The sequence below is a fragment of the Vipera berus genome (assembly GCF_964194415.1).
Source record: "Vipera berus genome assembly, chromosome: Z".
NCBI classification, from domain to species: Eukaryota; Metazoa; Chordata; class Lepidosauria; order Squamata; family Viperidae; genus Vipera; species Vipera berus.
In genome coordinates, this window is record NC_138205.1 from 125,050,597 (window position 1) to 125,074,148 (window position 23,552).

The window sequence follows — 23,552 nt, forward strand, 5'->3', positions numbered from 1 at the left end:
CCACCGCTCGCATCGTGAACATTTTGACAATGAGCCCTGCACGGATGCGTGCACGAGCGGCACACACGCCCTTCTGTCCTCGCGCAACCCCGCCCTGCCGCCGCCTACCAATCAAAAGGCAGCATCCTTCGCGTCCCCGCCCTTCTCGCACCTCCGCAGCCAATAGCTGAAGCATCGAGGGGAAAATCAATAGCGAGAAGATGGGGAGCGTGCACCCCACGAGCGCGAGGAGGAGGAGGAGGAAGAAGAAGAGGAGGCGGGGGATCCCAGCCGTTGGGCGGAGCAACCTTCCGAGAGCAATGACGCCGCGAAATTTCCAGGGCCTCCGCTCGCCCAATAGGCGGAGCCGTCGCCTTCTTCTGCCCGCCCCCTTCCGGGGGCGTCCCCACGCTGGGGGGTTGGATCCCGGGCAGGCAAACGGGGCGTGGAAGCGCAAGTGCGCGCGCGCGGGGGCGGGGCCGAGGAGGATGGCGGTTGTCGTCACATGAACTAAAAAGCCGCCGCCGCCGCCGTCGCGTCCCTCAGACAGCCCTCACGGGAGTCCCGTCATCGCCGCCCGTCAGCTGAGCCTCAGCGCCGCCGCCACCACCACAGCCCTTGATGCAGTTGGGGGATCGGCGGGAAAAAGATGCCACCGTCCAAGTCCCGTAAGATCGCCATCCTGGGCTACCGGAGCGTCGGTGAGTGCCGCCCTGCGGTGTCCGGGGTGCTCGGCGGGCTCTGCCCTCGCTTCACCCGGCGGCGGAGGGGCAGGGGACGGGCGAGGCCTTCCCGTTCGAGCCCGGCGCTGGCAGGTGCCGAGCAGCGCGCCCAGGAAGCGGCCGGGCCTTTCCCTCGCCGTCGGCCGGCGCGGATGACAGGGCTGTCCTGGAGGAGCCGGAGAGGATCCACCCTGGCCGATCGGGAAGCCAGGGCCCGAGCGAGGTTTGCATTTCCCGCCTGGGCAGAGCCAGTTCTTCAAAGGGCCTTCCTGGGCGGGAGGCGAGCCTGGATCGAGCGGAGATGCTCCTTCGGCTCCCCCCGGAAAGCGCTGCCCGGGCTCTCCGGCGCCCCGAGATGGCCTTTTCTGAGTAGCGGAGTTGGGACGGGGCTGTCGGGGAGTCAGGTCGGCGGAGACGCCTCTTCTCGCCCAGCGGAGGTGGCGAAGGGCCGGTCGGCTCTCCGCGACTTTCTCCGACTGACAGGATCCAGCTGCTTTTTTACGGCCGCCATAAAACTTTCGGCTGAGTTGGGTGGGAGTCACCGGCTCTTTCCACGGGGATTGTACCAACGGCGGGGAAAAGGTTAATGCGGGTTACGCAACCTTTTGTTTTGCTTCCTCAAATTACCACGCAGGCTTTTTTGTTTTGTTTTGTTTGGTGTGTGTGTGTGTGTGTGTGTTGGGGCCAAGGTGGTTTGGGCTTTTTGTCCCCTTTTTGCTTTCGGTAATAAAAATGAAGGTGATGCTGTGAGCTGGATGAGGATTACGATGCTGCCTTGAGTTTTACAGAGAAATAAATGTAAACCAAAGATGACTTTTAAGTTGTAATGTTCATTCAACCTGTCTTGTTAGAATTAAGTTCTGTAGGTGTGATTGGAGTAAAAGTTACACACACACACACACACACACACACACACACACACGAAAACCTTCAGGTGCTAATTACAAATGCATGATGTGTTAAGAGGGTTGGGCATGCCACCAAAGTGAAAGTGATGCTTTAGGGAAGCTATTTCCACTTTTCCAGCAGCAATCCCACGAGGAAGACATACACTTGTGCATTCTGCTTCTTGGATTAAATTTGGACAGTACTTGCTCTCTCTCTTCCCCACTTCTCTTTCTCCCCACTTTTCCCCTCTTTTTCTCTCTCTTGCTCTCCCTCTTTTCTTTCTCTCCCCCTCTCCCTTTCTTCTCTCTCTCTCCCCCTCTTCTCTCTCTCTCTTCCCTTCTTTTCTTTCTCTTCCCTCTTCCCCTCTTCTCTCTTTTTCTCTCTCCTGTACCTATTCCAGCTTTATATCTTTGCAAGCCATCTGGAATGTTTTCCAAAGGGACAAGAAAGTGAAAAGTCGAGATGGAGAGGATGGCCACATGTTGTAGAACCCACTCTTTGCTGTGCAGGTTGCCTATGTTTTTGTGTATATTTGTGACCTTCTCTCTCGTTCCACCACACATGCTTCTTAAGTACTCCATTCCCACCACCTTCAACTTCCTTGTATGTTACTCAGACATTCCCACAGCTCTCTTCCTGTGAGTGGCAGAATTGTGCAATTCTAGACAGCCATGTTTTTCTTCTTGCCACAGGCCACCTTCTGCCTACTTTTCTTTCTATCCCCATTTCTGTGGCTTACATTTTCTCCCATTCTGTTGCAAATATTTTAAAGGTATTTTGTATATTTGTCCATTCTGATATAAGGACTCCTGCCTTGGGCAGGGGGTAGGACTAGAAGACCTCCAGCTCTATGATTCTCCACCCACCCCCTCCCACCCCCGCCAATTTCATTTCCATTGCCACCTGCTTGCTCAGAGTTCTGAAGTTGGAAGAGGCTGTATTGTAACTTGAATTACACAGATAAATAATGCTGTGCGTAAAGCTGCACAGTTGTATACAACTGGAAAAATCAAGAGATCTAATTCAGGAAGCCTAGGTACTCCCATATTTGCTTTCAGAATGCTAATTTTCACATCAAGAAGCAATGAGACACATTTTATATTCCCAATCTTTTGTGGTCTTTGTACTTCTCTAGAGTTGAAAACTGACAGGAATGGCCTCCAGCTTAAAATTAGGTTCCCCCTAATTCTGGCCCCCTTCTGAAAAAAAGAAGAAGACTGAGCTCTTTTGGAGGACGTTGGGAGGGGGAGTATGTGTGTGAGGGAAAGAAATGTCAAATGGATGGGTCATACGTGTTTTATATTTTCAGTTTTGGGTTCTTTCTGTTATCTTGGTATTATGTTTTATAAATACTTGAGAGTCAGATTGCAAAAACTAAACCAAGTTTTAATCAATAAATAATAAACTATAACATGCAAGAGGTCTTTGAACTGCAGGACTGTTAGGGTTTGATGTCTGTGTTTTGACTTTTTTCCAGGAACTTCAAGGCAACATAATTATTATTTTTTAATTTTAATTCCATTTATATCCCGCCCTTCTCCGAAGACTCAGGGTGGCTTACAAGCTTAGCAGTAGCCTTCATTCTATGTATATGCCTGCTTGTTAGGGCTTTCACACCCCTCCCCCAGCAGCATTATTACAAAGTCAGCTTATTGCCCCCAACAATCTGGGTCCTCATTTTACCTACCTTGGAAGGATGGAAGGCTGAGTCAACCTTGAGCCTGGTGGGATGCGAACCTGCACTAATTAGTTCTTCACCTCCAACCTCAAATGTTATTCCTGCAATAATCTCAAACAGTAGCTAGGCTGGAAGAGAGTAACTAGCACAAATTACCTAATGAATTTCCTTTCTGGCTGAATGGGAATTTGAACTTGACCCAGGCCTCTGATCTTCTACCAGGACTAATCTTTAGTTAGTTTTCTTCACCACTTGATGAAGACTTGCTTGGGCAACCACCAGGAAGAGTAATAAAACAGAGGCAGGTTAATTCCCTTGTGTGGTGAAGAAAACTATCTGGATATTTTTAGAAAGTCAGCAGAAAGCAAGCTCAACTAGATAAAAAATTTACATTTATTCTGCAGTCCATACAATCCCCTAATTGCTACTGATAAACTAAGTGCAGAATCAGAAGAAAAATTAAGAAGAGTAAACTAGAACAAAGCCCTCTCAGATTATTTGACAATAAAGTGAGATTTGCTGAACATGGAATGTGAAGTTATTCCTGAGGAAAATTCCCTTTTTCTAACAGCTGAAAGCAGGCTGAAGCTTTCTTAGGAATTAGAAAGAATTTGCAGTTTGTATTGTTTCTCATTATTTCCACTAATTGGCATAAGAAGTAAATATAGATTAAAATGTGTTCTATGCATGCATAGTTTCTTCACTGGCTGTTGCATTTAAACATACAGTTGACAGAACATACTGAGTATTATTAATGTAGATTTTCTTGCACTGAAGAAATGTGATCACCTAGTTGCTATTGGTGACCACAAAGCTTTTCCTGGTCATTGCATTTGTGAATGATTTTGAAGGAAGAGCTCCTTCTTCGAATCCGGTGAGTGTGTTGATAATTCAGGAACAAACTAATGATCAGCTAGAGTGGATGTTCAGTCTTATTCAGATAAATGTGTGAATTTTAAAAATATTACAGAATATAAAGGACACTTATTTTAGGACTGGAAAACACTGCATAATTAAAGACTTACTATTAGAGATTTGTTGCAGACGTAGACTTACAAAACAAAGTGTGAGTGACAAGTAGTTGCCATTTTTCCATGTATTGTACAGCATGTTGTTAGGGAGTTACATTTGGCTGTAATCTCTTTTGATGCTTATGCCTAGTTCAATGTTTGGTTTGCCTACAAGTGAAATAACTGGATACTTATTGAAGTTCTTAATAACGTAAATCATATAGTTTTCCAGTTTTACTAAACACTATAAACACTATAAAATGCCTCCTTGTGCAACCTACCTGCATATTCCTGAGAAACAATCACTGTGTTTTGTCTCAGATGATTACAAGCTAAACTGAATCTACTTTAAAGATGTATTGTCTGCTTTTTTGCCCCTTGCCTTTAATGGCTTTAAAGAACTTTAAACATGGAGCCATTGACATTCTTTACATATTTGTTCGATTGTAAACAGAGTGATGTTAAGGAACAAGGTGAATCAGAGAATAGATTCAAAGTCCAGCCAGGTACATAGGCTTGGAGAGCAACATCTGCAATATGTACGATGGGAGGGTTGTATACTAATGTCTGAAATCAAGCAATTTCCATGCAAACTAAAGGGAAAATATCAAAGATAAAAGTGATTAGCAATATCACAGTGAGCTTTGTAGATGCCTTGTGTGTGTCTACTATATAATGTGAAAATAAATATAACAGGTAATTCAGTCAGAATAATTTGCCTTGTATTCCGATAGTGAGTTGAATATTGGATTTAGTGGCCTAAACATTTTCAAAGGCATCTTTTTTGGCATTTCTCTTCCATTTGTATAAATTTTGTCTTGTAGCATGTATATTTTTGAACAGGAGGTTGAATTCCCAAAAAACTGAAGGGAAATTATGCAAGAATTACCTGTAGAGTCAAGCTGTATTTTTTTATTTGTTAAAAGCAGATAAGTAACTTCAACACATTCAATACCCTGCCAAAAAGTACAGATTTCCTCTTTGAGGTAGATTCAGTTGTTTTATTAATATCTGCAAAATAATTACTAAGCCCTACTGTAGATAGTTCTGAAACAGTATATATGTTGTTAGAAACAAGGCACTTGAGTTATTATAAAAGAGTCATTATTCTAGTGTTCCTTTTCTTAGCAAATTCTGATGGGAGTGTGGGGAACCAGTGGTTAAGTAGTTTGAGACTCTGTTAAGTGCTTTTTGAATGACCAATCAGCATTTTCCAGCTCACTCTACCTCAAAAGTTTCTCATGGGGATAAAGTGAGGGGAAGATCTCTTTGTGTTCTCTTTCAATTCTACAGGAAAGGTCGATAAAAGTGTAATACAGTACAGTAATAAAAATCAAAAGGATTCAGTCTTAGTGAAACAATTGGCAAATCCTGCTATACTGTGACAATAACTATCATGGGGAGGAGGGTCAAACTTTCAGTTGAAAATTATACATAATAAAGATATATCAAGACCTTCTCTGTGCTTGTTTTCCAGTTCTTTCTCCTCCTTTTCTCTCTCCCCATTTTTGTTCTCCAAGGACACCACAAGATGTAACCTGAAATGGAAAAAAAAAGAAAATAAAGCTACCTGTGGAAATTGGAGGAAAAAAAACATTTATCAACTGGCTTTAAATAAACACCAGAATTTGTGCTATCTATACAGATAGTCCTCGACTTATGACCACAACTCAGTCCAACATTTCTGTTGTTAAGCAAGACAATTGTTAAGTGAGTTTTGCCCCATTTTACAACCTTCCTTGCCACAGTTGTTACCTGAATCACAGCAGTTAAGTTAGTAACATGAATCTGACTTCCCACTAACTGCTTGCCAGAAGGTCTCAAAAATTGACCACTTGACCCTGGGACATTGTAACTATTATAAAAATGAGTCAGTTGCCAAGCGTCCAAATTTGATCACATGATGGGGATTCTGCAATGGTCATAAATGTGAAAATCGATCATAAGTCACTTTTTTCAGTGCCATTGTAACTGAATGATCACTAAACAAATGGTTGTTAAGTTGAGGACTATCTGTATTCAGGCATTATAGAGAGAAATTAATCTGGAGATGTAAAATATGTGGGAAATCAACTGGAGATTGCAAAGTGAAAAAGTTCTAATAGTGTAGTGAGAAAATAAAATATCTAATGAGCACTGAATAGATCTAAATTTGGAAGAATTTTGATTTTTTATTCATTGAAATGTTGGTGATCCGCAAACTACCAATCTTACATTGGTGTGTAATCAGAAAATGATCCACAGAACACTCTGAATAAAACTTACCCTTAATGATTAAAAAATGTAAAAGGTAAAGGTTCCCCCGCACATGTGTTCTAGTCGTTTCCGACTCTAGGGGCCGGTGCTCATCTCCGTTTCAAAGCCGAAGAGCCAGCGCTTGTCCGAGGACGTCTCCGTGGTCATGTGGCCGGCATGACTAGACGCCAAATGCGCACGGAATGCTATTAAAAAATGTTAATGTTAAAAAATGTTTAAAAAATGTTAAAAAATGTAGACACATGCAGTTAAGGATCTGGATAGATGAACTGGCTATAAATTTGATTTATACAGGGGAGTTGGGTGGAAACAGATTGGTTCCATAAAGGAAGAATTCATATCAAATCATCTTGGAGTACTGTGTGCCAGTTCTGACCTTAATGTTTTTCATTTTGCTGCTTACTGTGTTTTAATTATTCTAGTGCTGTGGACAATTCATTAAGCATTAGATGCATTTATAGGGGGGGAAATTATGTTACATAGCTATACTTCGCGGAGTTGCCAAATCTTTAATAATAAAACTGAAATAGTAGCTCAGCATAACTTAAAACATTATGTTGGGTGTTTGTAAGGAGTTTGCACTCGATTCCCATAGTGCTAGAGCCCATGTCTTGCTATAAAGCATGTTGGCTGTTCCTCAATAATAGCCTAAAATGCCAACTTTAATTAAAAGCTTCATTTTATGCCTGCCTGCCTAGTGGCAAATCTTACTGCAGTGAACTTGTAAGTGAGAGCAGTAAGCACTAGAGGCAGTATTCTTAACTGTAATATTGAGCCAGTGAAAGGGTTGTCTAAGGACACTGTGCTAGAATTAACTCTTGAGTTACCTGTATGCATTTGCTTAGCTTTGATCTGGCTTTCAGAAGAGTTTGATAACTTAAAACAGCACCTTTAATACACTATGTCCCAACATTTAAATGTTTCTACTCCACTTTCTAAGTGTATATATTTACAGGTTGGCTTCTTTAAGTGGGCTGCATAACTTATATGCCCCATTGTAATTGAGCCTTGTATTTTATCACTGTGTTATGGACATTTCTGATATAACAAAATAATAGAGTTGCAAGGGACCTTGGAGGTCTTCTAGTCCAACCACCTGTTCAGGCAGGAGACCCTATACCATTTCAGACAAATGGTTGTCCAATCTCTTCTTAAAAACCTCCAGTGAGGGCGCACCCACAACTTCTGAAGGCAACTCCACTGGTTTATTGTTCTCACAGTCAGGAAGTTTCTCCTTAGTTCTAGGTTGCTTCTCTCCTTGATTAGTTTCAATCCATTGCTTCTTGTCCTGCCTTCAGGTGCTTTGGAGAATAGTTTGATTTCCTCTTCTTGGTGCAGACCCTTAGATATTGGAACATTGCTATCATGTCCCCCCTTGTCCTTTTCATAAACAATATAAGTAGCTCCAAAAGGAGGTTATTTGATACAGTCAAATCAGCACAATTCTAATATTCCAGTTTGTTATATTTGAAAAATGTATATGAGTGCTTTCTTTGAAGATGAATTGCACTCACTTATTTCAAATATTTTTGTAGGGAAAAAACAAGAAAACTGAATTGAATTCTCAGGGCTGCATGTAATACCTCAAGCCAAAAGTCTTTAGCTTCCTTGCCTATTTTAATTTATATTTTCCATAATACAAATTTGGAAGTCTGTTCTGCATGAGTAATGTTGAATATATTGCACTTTGTTTGAAATTCCTCCTATATTCTGTGTGAAACAGGTCATATTTTTGTGAAAATCAAGTTAGACAACCCTCAGATTATAATCAGAGTGTACAGCAGAATGTGAAGAAGTTTGATCTTAGTTTGATTTTGGGCTGGCAAGCGCATTAAATGGATTATTAAAATACTAAGTTTTGGTTCAGCAGTTTAACATTGTGTAGAAAACAACAATATCCGAAGAAAATAAATTGGGCTCCTCAATGTATCTATTTTGCTCAGATGGCGGAGCCTGGAATGGCTGCGGCTGCATTGGCTCTTGAAGGCGAATAGTTTTGGGAAGAATAGTAAGGACTATAGGCCACATGATCAGGAAGATTTTCATGTGTTTGAGCAACATGGTGGAACTAAGGTAACATACAGTACGACATATGACTGACAATCTTTGCTGGCCTGGTGAGTTTCTAGTTGTTTTGGAACTGTTGGTGAGACCGTTAAAAGTCGTTGGCGCTGTTTGAATTTGTTCTGCCAGCAGCAAGATCTGACTGCTGGCCCAGTGATGGATTCTACTGCAAATCAGGGCTGTTTCCAGAGGAGACAGAGGAGGAGAGGACCTGGAGCTTATGGAGTGAAGGAACTGGATGAGGCTGCCGGCAGGCCCAGAGGAAGAGAGAGAGGCTTTTGGAGGAGTTGGTGGCGGCAGCAGCAGCGTGCTCCAGGGGCGAAAAGAAGCAAGGCCTCTTTAAGGAAAAGAAGAGTCAGGATCAGAAAAAGGAAAGAAGGCGAGGTTGTCAGAATACAAGCGAATTTGAGGGCTAATCCACATGGAGGCCCATTTACATCTGTCCTGATTGCCATCGTTCACTCCCTAGAGACTAAAATGAACAATGTGAAATTTGAGTGGGCCACGAACAAGGAGTATATATTGGAGGTGGTGACCCTTTGAGAGCTGTATGCAATGAAATTTCATTTTGATGTATGCCGATTGGTGTACATTCAAAGTGACAATAAAGTTATCATTATTTGCTTGCAAAAAGCTAGATTTATAGAGAGAGCATTTTTCTATAAAGAAAAGGGGCATCTTTTATTTATTTGAATGTTGAATTTGCATTTCTCACAGTCCTGATAGGACATGGCAAAATACTTTCAGAAATGCAAGGATTTTTCCCCCCAAAAAAGCAATTTGCAATATGCAATGCTAATTTGTTTATGTTAAAATCACTCTAAAAATGCCTAGATACAATGCTCTTTATTCTGGCCTTGGTACATTGAGAGAGAGCTTTCAATAAAAATAAAATTCAAAAGTTTAAGATGGCCTTTCAGGTGTTCATCTTTGACTCAGTGTTATCTGCAATTTGGTCCACCAGCTGCCCATAATTCTATTGACAACTGATACTGGTATTATTATTTGTTAATCAGATTTTATCCTGCTTTCATTTTTGTTAGCTCAAAGCAGCATACATGTCTAATACTCCATCCTTTTATTTCGCCTGCCACAGTAACGCTGTGAGGCTGAGAGAGGGCAAGTGGGGTGGGGTTTTTACTATCATTTTATTGGGGTTTTATTATGTATTTATTGTTTTTTATGGGCATGTATTTAATTACTTTTTAATTTTTGTAGCTTTGTGTTTTATTCTTGCCCTGTACACCGCCCTGAGTCCTTCGGGAGAAGGGCGGTATAGAAATATTAATAAATTAAATTAAATTAAATTAAGTGTCCCAAAGTCACTCAGCCAGCTTTCATGCCTAAAAGAGGATGAGAATTCATGGCATCTCTTGTTTCTAAGCCAGGACTTTTACCTACTCTACCAATCCTCATTCCTTGCTTCCATCAACTTTTAGGTTTAAAGCACTCTTATAGGTGTTACAGGTAGTCTTCAACTTACAACCACAATTGGGAATGGAATCCTGGTTGCTAAGTGAAGCAGTCTTTAAGCAAGCTGCCCATGTGACTGCTTTGCTCAGTGACTGCAATTCTAACACTCCCATTTGCAGTCGTTAAGCAATTGAGTCATTAGGCAGACAAAGCCAAAGAGCTGCCTGCTGAGTTCAGTTCCCGCGGGATATGGAAACAGAGTTCGGATCTTTGGGATCTGAACTTCATTCCCCTATGCCACCAAAGGAATTCAACCCCCCTCAACAACCATTTCTTTCAACCAGCCCCTCAAGACGAGAGGCAGTCCTCTTGGCAGGCAGCAGCAGCTTACAACTTTCCCTGCTTGCTTTTATATTAATTTTCTGAGGAAACCCGCAGAGAAGATTGCAAATGGCAGTTGCATGACTGTGGGGTGCTTGGCATTAAGTGCGAACAGGTAGCCAAGCACTCAAATCACAATCATGTGACTGCAGTGGAGGGAGGGTAATCTCTTATGATGGCCGGAAGTGCTTTATGGGCCAAAATGCACTCTTTCTGAAGTTGACCATAAGTTGAGGACTACATATAACAAACATTCTGTATATGAACTAGCTACAGAATAGCTAATTTTGGATGGTGTGTATAGAAACCAGAAATTGGGGTTTTCAAAGTTTTGTTCCATATATGGAATGATATACAGGGCTATTTGGTTCTCGATGAAAAGCAAAACACAATTATTGTACTTGAGGGCATAAAAGCAGAAAAAAGCTAAGGATGGAGAGTTGTGCAGACTTCGGCAGTAGTTGGGGAGAGAGCAGGAAGGGCACTGGGAGAATCAGGGTGGATAGTCCTTGTAGAGCAGACATGTCAAACTTGCGACATCACGTGACGTTGCACAACGTACCGGGACAGTTTTGCCATTGCCGGCAATGGGTGGGTGCAGCCTCCGCATGATGCATCCAGCCCGTGGGCTGGCAGTTTGACACCCCTGTTGTAGAGGAAGATAGAGCAAGAGTGCATTAAATATCTCTTAAGTTCCCTCTGGATTTTGTTTTCAGTTAAAATCCGGGATACAAAACTTTCCAGATTTTGATTCTGCAAAACTGATAAATTCTAAAAATTTTGGCAGGACTTTCAGGGCACAGTCTGTAGTATTTGCAGATAAAGGGTTAAATACAGAATAAGTTAGTCACGCTTAAGTCTCACTGACATCATTGATGAGATTTGGGAAAGCCAATAAAGTCATCAAGGCAAAGAAACATTTTCCAAGAGCAGTTCTAATAAATAATAGACCTGTGCATAATTTTTCAAAGAATTTAGAAATGCTTTCTCAGAGGAGGACCATTATGAAGTTGCAAATGTGTGCTGAATTCATCTCCCACACATTCCTTACCTTGAAGCACCTTTTGGTATAAAATACAAAAGACATTTTACAGATTTACTTTTCCAATAAATAACTTATTAATAATTTTGAGAATGTTTTTTAAATTATAAAACCGGAACATTTTTAGCTTCTGGATTTTCTTCCAAAAAACCTTTTGTCTACATTTTGGAGTTGTAAGAATCATGCAGAAAGCCTTCCAAAAAAGAGTGACAGAAATTTGGTGTTGGTACATTGGGGCAAAAATCATGTATTTGGTGATAAATTTGGGTAAGTAGTGAGTTTTCAATAAGATTAAAATATGGTATTAGTGGTGACAAAATTAGAACAAAGTTGTAAATACAGATTGTCCTCAACTTACAACAGTTCATTTAATGACCATTCAAAGTTACAGCAGCACAGGAAAAAGTGACTTACGACCATTTTCAGTTATGGCCTTTGCAGAATCCCCATGGGCACATGACAGAAATTCAGACACTTGGCAACTGACTCATATTTATGATGTTTGCAGAGTCCCATGATCACATGATCCCTTTTTCCAACCCTCTCACGTACAAAATCAATGGGGAAGCCAGATTTATTTAGCAACTGTGTTACTAATTTAACAGCTGCAGTGATTCACTTAACAACTGTGACAGGAAAGGTCATAAAATGGGAAAAATTTTCATTTAGCAACTGTCTCACTTAACTAGAGAATTATTGGACTCAATTGTGACCTAGATTGAGGACTACCTATATTCATTTTTTAAATGTTATGTAGGAATTGAAGTGGTATATATAAATTATAGATGCGGTGGCTCAGTGGGTTAGGACGCTGAGCTTGTCGATCAGAAGGTCGGCAGTTTGGCGGGTCGAATCCCGAGTGCTGCGTAGCAGAGTGAGCGCCTGTTACTCGTCCCAGCTTCTGCCAACCTAGCAGTTCGAAAGCATGTCAAAATGCAAGTAGAAAAATAGGGACCACTGCAGTGGGAAGGTAACAGCGTTCCATGCGCCTTTGGCGTCTAGTCATGCCGGCCACATGACCACGGAGACGTCCTCAGACAAGCGCTGGCTCTTCGGCTTTGAAACGGAGATGAGCACCGGCCCCTAGAGACGGAAACGACTAGCACGCACGTGCGGGGAAAACGTTACCTTTACCTTTTATATAAATTATATGAATATAACACTATGGTAAAAGTATATTTTGTGCTTATCTCGCTTCTTTCATTGTTGCTATTTGCTTTTTTACTTGCCTATCCTAATCCCTTTAAAAATAGAAAATAGTGGATGGAAGAGGATGTTATTGGCTCTGGCTATTAAAAAACTTACCTAAAAAATAATGAGAGGTTAAGGAATGTGACTGTTTTGACTCTGGTGCCATCTGGATATGGTCTTCAGCTCAAAGAATTCTCAACTAACAATGTGTGTCAAAAGTGACCTGAGATTCTTTGCAGATTTTAAACAGCTATTATTAGGTTATGAATTTTCAAGAATTATAGGCTGAGAGATTATGTAAAACAATTTGGATAATTTAGTGTATAATTCAGGCCTATAAAGTAAATAAATTTACAGCTTTTTCCAACTTGGTACTTTCAGCCTTTGTTGGGACTGTAACATTTGACATTGTGGTTGAAAATTCTGGAAGCTTCCAGTTGGGGAATGCTGATATATACTGTTATATATATGATTATTTTGAAACAAAACAACCTTTCAACTTTAGAAATTTCCCATATGAAATTTTTGTCAGTGTGGAAAGTGAGCAACATGATACTAGTACCAAAATTTTTTGTCTTCTCTATTCTCTTCTTTTGTGTAATATAGAAAAAATTGTTTGAGTAATAAGAGAGAGAAAAAATCAGCCCTCTATTAATAGCTCAAGCAGAAAAAAATGCAGCAACTTGCTAAAATATGCAAGAATTGCACCATTCTGGATTATTTTAATGCCCTGATTAGCATAAGATTTAATTTTATTGAATACTGTGCAGACTGTTCTAGATTTATTTATTTAAAATCTCTTACATCCATCCACAGCTAAATTGACAGACTAAAATAATCACCATCATTGGCATTGATATCACCAATAACTTCAGTCACCACGTCCACATACAACTTTATACATTTTTCTCCTGATCCTCTCTTCTGCCTGCCCTTAAGGTATTACTGTCTCCCATTCAGAGTTAAGCATTATATCATATAGTCTCTTGAGTAAGTTGTATGTCTGTAAGTAATCCTGGTTTAACTATGGTTTAACTATGATAATTAGGAGTGGCAACTCAGTTCCTAAGTGACATAGTTATAAAGCACGACATTACATGACCATGCCAATTTATGATGGCAGTTGTGGCAATCCCAGTTACAGTTATTAGGCAAGAAATGGTTATTGATTGATTGATCAAAATTATACACTGCCCACATCTCTCTAATGCCTCTGGAGGTTAATAAGTAAAAACGTGATCACATGACTGGGATGTTGCGATCATTGTAATTGCGAGCAATTTACCAAGTGTCAGATGGTGGTCCTGTGACTGTGGAGATTTGCAATGGCCACAACTACATATATCTATCATAGGTCCCCCCTTGTTCAGCACCATTGTAACTGAGAATAGTCACTAGTTATTCAACATGAAATAACAGAGTTGGGAGGGATCTTGGAGGTCTTCTAGTCCAACCCCCTGCTCAGGCAGGAAACCCTATACCATTTCAGACAAATGGCTCTTAAAAACTTCCAGTGTTGGAGCATTCACCACCTCTGGAGGCAGGTTGTTCCACTGGTTAATTGTTCTAACTGTCAGGAAGTTTCTCCTTAGTTCTAGGTTGCTTCTCTCCTTGACTAGTTTCCATCCGTTGCTTCTTGTCCTGCCTTCGGGCGCTTTGGAGAATAGCTTGACTCCCTCTTCTCTGTGGCAGCCCCTGAGATATCAAGAGGTGAGGGAGGAACCCATGCAGGGTCGTGCCGAGGACTTTAACCAACATCTGTCGGACAAAATTGCTTGGATTCGGACCGGTCTGGACTCTGACTGGGCAGAGTCTGACGATCAGGACATGGGCGGTCTTGTCGATATTACCTGGGAGGAGTTTGATTCTGTGACTCTGGAGGAAGTAGGCAGGATTATGGGGAGGCTGAGCTCCACCACATGTTTATTGGACCCGTGCCCTTCCTGGCTGGTTTATGCAGCCCGGGAGAGGACACGAAGCTGGTTCCAGGCAGTTATATCGGCTTCTTTGATTGAGGGTAGTTTCCCCGCCATCTTGAAAGAGGCGGTGGTGAGGCCTCTCCTCAAGAAGCCTCCCTTGGACCCAGCTGTGTTGAACAACTTTCGTCCAGTCTCCAACCTTCGCTTTCTTGCGAAGGTTGTTGAGAGTGTGGTGGCGCATCAGCTCCCTCTGGTCCTGGATGAAGCGGATTATCTAGACCCGTACCAATCGGGTTTCAGGCCTGGGTACAGCACGTAGACGGCATTGGTCGCGCTGGTGAATGATCTCTGGAGGGCTCGGGACGGGATATTCCTCTGTCCTAGTCCTATTAGACCTCTCAGCGGCTTTCGATACCATCGACCATGGTATCTTGCTGCGGCGTCTCAGGGGATTGGGAGTGGGAGGCAGGGTTTTCCGGTGGTTCTCCTATCTCCTGGGACGTTCGCAGTCGGTGTTGACTGGGGGGCAGAGGTCGACCTCGAGGTCTCTCGTTTGTGGAGTTCCTCAGGGGTCGGTCCTCTCGCCTCTCCTGTTCAACATCTATATGAAACCGCTGGGTGAGATCATTCGTGGTTTTGGAGTTGGGTATCATCAGTACGCTGATGATACCCAGCTTTTCATTTCGACCCCAAACCACCCCAGTGATGCCCTCAACGTGATGTCCCGTTGCCTGGAGGCGGTTCGGGTCTGGATGGGGAGGAACAGACTTCAACTCAACCCCGACAAGACTGAGTGGCTTTGCATACCTGCATCCCGGGTTATTTCGGATATTCCATCTCTCTCTATGGGGGGTGAACTATTACCCCCCGTAGATAGGGCTCGCAACTTGGGAGTCCTCCTAGATTCACGGCTCACTTTGGAAGATCACATAGTGGCTGTGACTAGGGGGGCTTTCGCCCAGGTTCGCCTGGTGCGCCAGTTGCGGCCCTATCTAAGCCGGGATGACTTATGCACGGTCACTCACGCACTCGTGACCTCTCGTCTAGACTACTGCAACGCTCTCTACATGGGGCTGCCCTTGAGGACCACCCGGAGGCTCCAACTGGTACAGAATGCAGCCGCGAGAGTTGTGTTGGGAGTCTCCCGATACTCCCATGTCACACCTCTGCTCCGTGAGCTGCATTGGTTGCCAGTTGTCTTCCGGTTGAGATTCAAGGTGCTAGTAATGGTGTTTAAAGCCCTACATGGCAGGGGTCCGGAGTACCTTAGGGAACACCTGCTGTCGGCATCAACTTCCCTTCGCCCTGTACGTTCCCACAGAGAGGGCCTCCTCAGGGTGCCACCGATCAGAGAATGTCAATTGGTGGCCCCCAGGGGGAGATCCTTCTCTGTGGGCACCCCGGAGCTATGGAATCAGTTACCAGTTGAGCTCCGGATGGCGCCCGATCTTCGCTCCTTCCGTCGCGATCTAAAGACATTCTTATTTGAACAAGCCGGCCTGGCCTGATGGGGGATTGGTGGGGTTTTTTATTGTTATTTTAATATTTGTATTTACTGTTTTTAGTGGGCATATATTTAATTCTTTTTTAACTTTTGTTACTTTGTATTTTTTATTCTTGCCCTGTTCACCGCCCTGAGTCCTTCGGGAGAAGGGCGGTATATAAATAAAATTAATAAATAATAAAATAAATAAATATTGGAAGGCTGCTATCACGTCACCCCTCGTCCTTTTCATTAAAGTAGACACCCAATTCCTGCAACCATTCTTCATATGTTTTAGCCTCCAGTCCCCTAATCATCTTTGTTGCTCTTCTCTGCACTCTTTCTAATCTCTCAACATTGTATTTTCATCATGGCGTCCAAAACTGGATGCAGTTTGGGTTGTATAGTACACAGTTATATGTGTACTATAAATAATAATTACAGTAAAAGTGTCTAAAGTTTCATTCTTGGGTGAAATGAATAATTAATGAGGTTGATGAAATGTTGAGAATCACTTCTGATTTAATAGGAAAGGGCATAACTATTTAAGCTGCAAAAACTAAGAGTTAAACTATGGCTTCATTAGCCTTCCCCTTTCCCACCATTGTTTTCAAAATAATATATAAATGAATCATCCCAGATATCGCTAAATGAACATATAATATCCTTCTCTCCACCTGCTATGATCTGAGTGGGTTTGCCTTATGAAAGGATTCCCAGCAGCTTTGCAAGCCTTGGATTTGGGCCAAAGTCCAGTATGTCTTGAAGGTAGGTAGGAGGAGTCTAGAGGGCAAATTATTTACAAAACATTGAATTAAAGTAATTTCTGAGACTATTCCAATTTTCACTCACAGATGGCAGCCTGATATGAAAACAAATTATGCTAATGGTATGGTGCAGGTGAACATGTCCAAGTAAAGATCCAGTGTTCTCTTCTTCCCACTCAAAATAGAAAGTAGGAGGGCAAAATAGTGCCAATCTTACTCGATTATAACTTTATAAAATTATAATCTATTCTAGTGTCTTTTAGTCAGCTCTGAATTGTAGCTGAGGGTGCAACTTGCATGCCTACGTTTTGTTGGCAAGGAGCTAAAAGCATGAATGTCACATAACTGACATCTGGAATGGTATTCTTTTTACATTACTATAATTTAATTTGTTTGGTTTTGAGTAATACAATTTAAGTAATGTCAGAGAGTCCAAATTATTGCTTTTTCTCATCCAGTTTTTTCTAACAGCTGCATTCTTCTACAACTGTGATTGCAACATATTTCAGGCCCTACACTCAGTAGAATTTTATGCATAAAATGCTGATCCTAACGTTAACATATGCACTGTTTGGAGTCTGTATGTTAAAGGTAAAGGTTCCCCCGCACTTGCATGCTTGTCGTTTCCGACTCTAGGGGCCGGTGCTCATCTCCATTTCAAAGCCGAAGAGCCAGCACTTGTCCGAGGACGTCTCCGTGGTCATGTGGCCGGCATGACTAGACACCAAAGGCACACGGAACGCTGTTGCCTTCCCACCGTAGTGGTCCCTATTCTTCTACTTGCATTTTTACGTGCTTTCGAACTGCTAGGTTGGCAGAAGCTGGGACAAGTAACAGGCGCTCACTCTGTTACGCGGCACTCGGGATTCGACCTGCCAAACTGCCGACCTTCTGATCGACAAGCTCAGCGTCCTAACCCACTGAGCCACTGCGTCCCATATATATATATATATATATATATATATATATATATATATATATATATATATATATATATATGTATATGTATATGTATATGTATATGTATATGTATATGTATATGTATATGTATATGTATATGTATGTATGTGTATATATATATGTATGTGTATATATATATGTATGTGTGTGTGTGTGTATATATATATATATATATATATATATATATATATATATATATATTGCTTGAATGTAAGTCCTAATGCTAACAAGAACTTGAGTGAAGAAAAAAATTGATCAGTGTGATCAATGATCATGTGAAGGAGACAGAAATAGCACTTGAAAAAAGTTTTATATTTCATCAACATAAACATTGGTGTAAACTGGTGTTTTTCAAACATAGCAATATTAAGATTTGTGGACTTGGCATGCTGTCTGGGAAATTCTGGGAGTTGAGGTCTATACATTTTAACATTGCCAAGTTTGAATAACACTGTTCTAAACAAAACATTAAACTAGACATAAATTTATGCCAAACTATTCTTTGAATGAAGGTACAATATATTTTGTGTCTTTATGCATGTTTTAATGAAACTGATAGGTAGTGCCTACTTCTGTTCAGTCTCCCCTTTTCCTCCTTCCATTCTTTCAGATAAAACAGGAAGTTCCTTTACTAACAAAACAACCCTGTGCAAGGTAAGAAAGAAATTAGTCAGTTTTTTTTTTTAAAAAAAGTGAAATCTCTTCTTTGGTGTTTGTGAATTCTTTAAACAAGCAGTATTAGTACTGAAAATTATATATTGAACATTCATCTGAAATGGTATTCTATATATTCTAGAGTAGGCTTTTCAAACAGTGAGTTGCAATCTTCTAGAGATGTCACGTGCAAATTTCAGAGAGTTTGCAGTCTCCAGAACTGGAATTTGAACGTTCCCAGGCTTATGCTTGTTTCTTGCTGTTGTAAAGAAGGGATGATGGTGGTGATGATGACAGCTAACAAGATAACAAGGTTTAAAGTGCCAGATTAAAAACAAACTAAGGAAGAGTGCTCTCCCTGTTTGGGAGTGGTTGAAGAGTTTGTGAAGATTATGGGCAATATCCTCTTTGCCCAAGCACACACGAGAAATATTTATATATCTTAAAGAGAATGAGTAAATTAATCTATACTTTCTGGTGGGGGTGGGAGGGTTCTCATTTCTATTATACCATAATTACTTATCGTTTCATATATTTCTGGATATTTACACCACTGTTCTACTTTTTACTATCATAGTGTCCACCATGGCGTGGGTAAAAATATATACTTGTTTATGTCTGTGTAATGACTTTGGCCTGTTCTTGCTGTGGAAGTACTTTCATGTTACCGTTCATGATAGATGGCTGACTTGATTTTCTTCCAGCTGCCTTTAAGTAGCAAAACGTTTAGTGTTTCATTTGGCTGCTTGAACATCTGCGGTCTGAGGATAGAGATTCGGCCTAACCTTGTAAATTTTATAAGTTTGTCCCTTGCACAAGGTTGGGAAAGAGGAAATCTCCAGGAGATTTCTTTTAGAATCTAGTATATTGATGAGTTTATTTATGAGGGGGCATATCGCCCAAACCTATTTACTGTTTTAAAGAATTACAACATTACAAAGTTTAAAACTTTAAATTTTCCTTTCCATATGATTTCTTCAAAGATGAATTTTAAGTAACCCTTGATGAACTGTGTCCTAGCATGTTTTTAAGGTCAATTGTTCCTGTGGATGAAATGCATACAGTAGATGAACAGACATTGATTAATCTGAAATTGACTATGTCTGATGCCTCTTGGTTTTAGGTTGTTTTTAAAAGCATTCGGATCATCTGTAGTTTGATGCCAATTATGATTTGACAATCAGCTGTCGATAATCTTTACTTACTGACTGCAGTTGGTACTGGCAACTCCAATACTAAACAACGCACTCAGAAGATGAGATATTATGACCAATGATGTTAGTTCCAAATTATGGTGGTTATTAAGTGAGTCGCTTGTGGTTGTTAAGTGCAGCATCATATGACTACAACTTGCAAATTCCTGGTCTGTTGACTTTGCTTGTCGGAAGCCGGCTACAAAGGTTGTAAATGGCGATCACATGACTGCAAGATCCTGCAACAATAGTAAATGCTGCACATCAGTTGCCAAGTGCCTGAATCACAGTCACATGTCTGTCTGTAAGGACACTGATGCAGCTTCAAAGACTAGTCATAAAACTTCTTTTTCATTGCTGTTCTAACTCTGAACAGTAGCTGAAGGAGTGGTTGGTAAGCAAGGATTACCTGTATTCCTACCTTGACACTTTCCGGGTGTGATGTTACTGCAACTGCCACAAAATTTGGCCATGGTCTCTGAAAATCCTGGAATTCCATCCCACCACATCTGGATGGTACCAGGCTGGATTTTTAGTACGTTCAGCATCTCAGAAAAGTGATTATGGCATTGTTCTGTACCAGCCTGCTACCGGCCCTGCAGAAAAAGCAGGGACAACCCCTTTACAAACGGCAAGAGGCTGGAATAAAGCCTGCCAAATTTATTAACATAAAACAGAGCAAAACAAGACACCAACCATGAAACAGGAGCTATGAAACAGGAACTAATCAAGCGGTTGCCTTCAGCAAACCAGCCCTCCCACGCATTCCCCTTTTATACAGTTCAGGGCGTGGCTTCTCTCTGCCTCCTTCCGAGGTGCCCCATTGCCTTCCTCTGTTTACTCCTGATTGACTGCCTCCTGCGTCGGGCGTCCTTGAACAGGGCCAGCTGTGGGTCATCTTCATCCACGCTGTCAGGCTCACACAGCTGGGTCTCCGTCGTGACCAGGTGGGAGGGGCCTGGCTGAGGGCTCTGCGGAGCCTCAAGGCCATCATCAGCAAGCTCTCCAACACCCCCCTCCTCCTCCTCTGAGTCGTCCGACCCAACTGCCGAACCCACAGGCTGACCCTGAATCACAACAGGCATAACGCTTTAAAAATATCTGTATACAGAGGAAACATGAGAGACCATGTTAATTTGAAAGCTCAGTCTTATTATTACACCATGATTCTTTCTATATGGTGAAATGCTAACATAAATGTGACTCCAGTATTAGAAGTAAACCTCAGCTGAAAATACCCAGTACACATGATGGTTTGAAAATTATATTGCCTGTACAAACATCAAGCAGAAATTCAGGTTATTTCATTAAGCTGAGCAGTATAGGCAAAAAGATATAGTTAAATTTTAAAATATTTTTCCATGTGTCTAAATTAATGGTAGCATTCTGTTCCATACTGTATTAACATCGCTGCTGAATCTTAAAATCTGTTGTTAACTTAAGTGTCGCCCAACAAAGTACACTAGTAGAAATATTACTTTTCAGGAATTCAACTACGAGAATAGGTTTAATATTTGATTATAAATTATGAATTAAAGGATGGTTTATGCTCTACTACTACTACTACTACTACTAATAATAATAATAATAATAATAATAATAATAATAATAATAAAGTTGGAAGGGACCTTGGAGGTCATCTAGTCCAACCCCCTGCTCAGGCAGGAAACCCTATACCATTTCAGACAAATGGCTGGCCAGTCTTTTCTTAAAAACTTCTAGTGTTGGAGCATTCACCACTTCTGGAGGCAGGTTGTTCCACTGGTTAATTGTTCTAACTGTCAGGAAGTTTCTCCTTAGTTCTAGGTTGCTTCTCTCCTTGACTAGTTTCCATCCATTGCTTCTTGTCCTGCTTTCAGGTGCTTTGGAGAATAGCTTGACTCCCTCTTCTTTGTGGCAGCCCCTGAGATATTGGAACACTGCTATCATGTCCCCCCTCGTCCTTCTCTTCATTAAACTACACATACCCAATTCCAGCAACCGTTCCCTATATGTTTTAGCCTCCAGCCCCCTAATCATCTTTGTTGCTCTTCTCTGTACTCTTTCTAGAGTCTCAACATCTTTTTTACATCGTGGTGACCAAAACTGGATGCAGTATTCCAGGTGTGGCCTTACCAAAGCATTGTAAAGTGGTATTAGTACTTCACTTGATCTTGATTCTATCCCTCTGTTAATGCAGCCTAGCACTGTGTTGGCTTTTTTGGCAGCTGCAGCACACTGCTGGCTCATATTGAAGTGATTGTGCACTAGGACTCCGAGATCCCTCTCACAGTTACTACTATTGAGCAAGGTACCACCTATACTATACCTATGCATTTGATTTTTCCTGCCTAAATGTAGAACCTTACTTTTTTCACCATTTAATTTCATTTTGTTAGATAGTGCCCAGTGTTCGAGTCTGTCCAGATCCTTCTGTATCTTAAGCCTATCTTCTGGAGTATTGGCTATTCCTGCCAGCTTGGTGTCGTCTGCAAATTTGATGAGTTCCCCATCTATCCCCTCATCCAAATCATTAATGAAGATGTTGAAGAGCACTGGGCCCAGAACAGAGCCCTGGGGCACCCCACTACACACTTCCTTCCATGTAGATGCGGTTCCATTGAGGACCACACGCTGAGTACGGCCTGTCAGCCAGCTATGAATCCATCTGGTGGTAATGCTATGTAACCCACATTTTTCTATCTTATCGAGTAGTAGGTTGTGATCTACTTTATCGAATGCCTTACTGAAGTCCAAGTAAATTATATCTACAGCATTCCTCTGGTCCACTAGTTTTGTCACTTGGTCAAAGAATGTAATAAGATTTGTCTGGCATGATCTGTTTTTGACAAACCCATGTTGACTTTTAGTGATGACTTTGCATCAAGGTGTTCGCTGATTTGTTGTTTGAATATCTTTTCCAGAATCTTCCCAATTATTGAGGTCAGGCTGATAGGTCTGTAGTTTCCTGGATCTATTTTTTTCCCTTTTTTGAAGATGGGAACTACATCAGCTCTCTTCCAGTCCTCTGGTAGTTCCCCAGTGCTCCAGGATCTTTGAAAAATATAGTTCAGTGGTTCTGAGATCACATCTGCCAGTTCTTTCAGAACCTTGGGGTGTAATCCATCTGGTCCTGGTGATTTGAACTTGTCTAGGCTGGACAGGTGCTCACTTACCATTTTCTTGCCTATCTTAACTTGCGTTTCTATTCTGTTTTTTATGGCACTGGTTTGTCTATTGAACTAATAATCACAGAGACCCAAGTGGAGAGTGAAGTTATTGCTAGTTCTTCATCCAAAAACATTTGATTTCTGGTTGATGATAAAAATATTGTTTTAAAATATGTGTGTTGTCCACAGCATAAAATCCCAGTGTAAGCAAGTCAGTTACTATAATTCTAGAAATAATTGGTGAATTGAAAGCAGTAGTATCTATCATGTAAATTGTTGTGATTTCACTTGGAGCAGGGATTAGGATAGCTTTTCCTCGGATGTATTTCAGAAATATTTTGTTCCTTTAAGCAACCTGGGTACGCTTTGTATATTAAGAAGGCTGTTTGTATATTCAGAAGCGCCTGAGTCCAGTTTATGGCATCTTCAAGCAGGGCTGAATAATAGTCTTCCAAGCAAGCTTAAAAAGTTGTTGTCAGTCAAAGTGGGCAATGCTTCCCTGTCCTGATGTTCTTCAGATTATTAGGGCCAATACTGGCCATGTTTGCTGGGCATAAAGAGGCAGCAAGAAGTTGGAGAAGGCTGTTATAGATAGAACTAGGTAAATAGTCTATAGGTGTGGTGAGATTCAGAATATCTGAAGCAAGGATGATAAAATAACCATTCCTATATATTTCAGCTAAACAAAATCAAGCCATGGAAAATATTTATGGACTGAAATTCCTATTTTTTTTCAGATCTCAGTCCATTTTTCCCCCAGGATGCTGAAAAACTAAAATTTGAAAGAATATTCTTAACGTATA

The 23,552-nt window shown here is 41.3% G+C and overlaps 1 protein-coding gene across 1 annotated transcript in view; it reads left to right on the plus strand.

Annotated features, from left to right (window-relative positions):
* Positions 1-458: 458 nt before the first annotated feature.
* Positions 459-23,552, plus strand: part of RHEB (Ras homolog, mTORC1 binding) — a 42,091-nt gene continuing 18,997 nt past the window's right edge. The window contains exon 1 of the mRNA XM_081344877.1: positions 459-680. Within this exon, the coding sequence (XP_081201003.1) occupies positions 629-680 (52 nt within the window). The 5' untranslated portion in view covers positions 459-628. The remainder of the gene's footprint in view (positions 681-23,552) is intronic.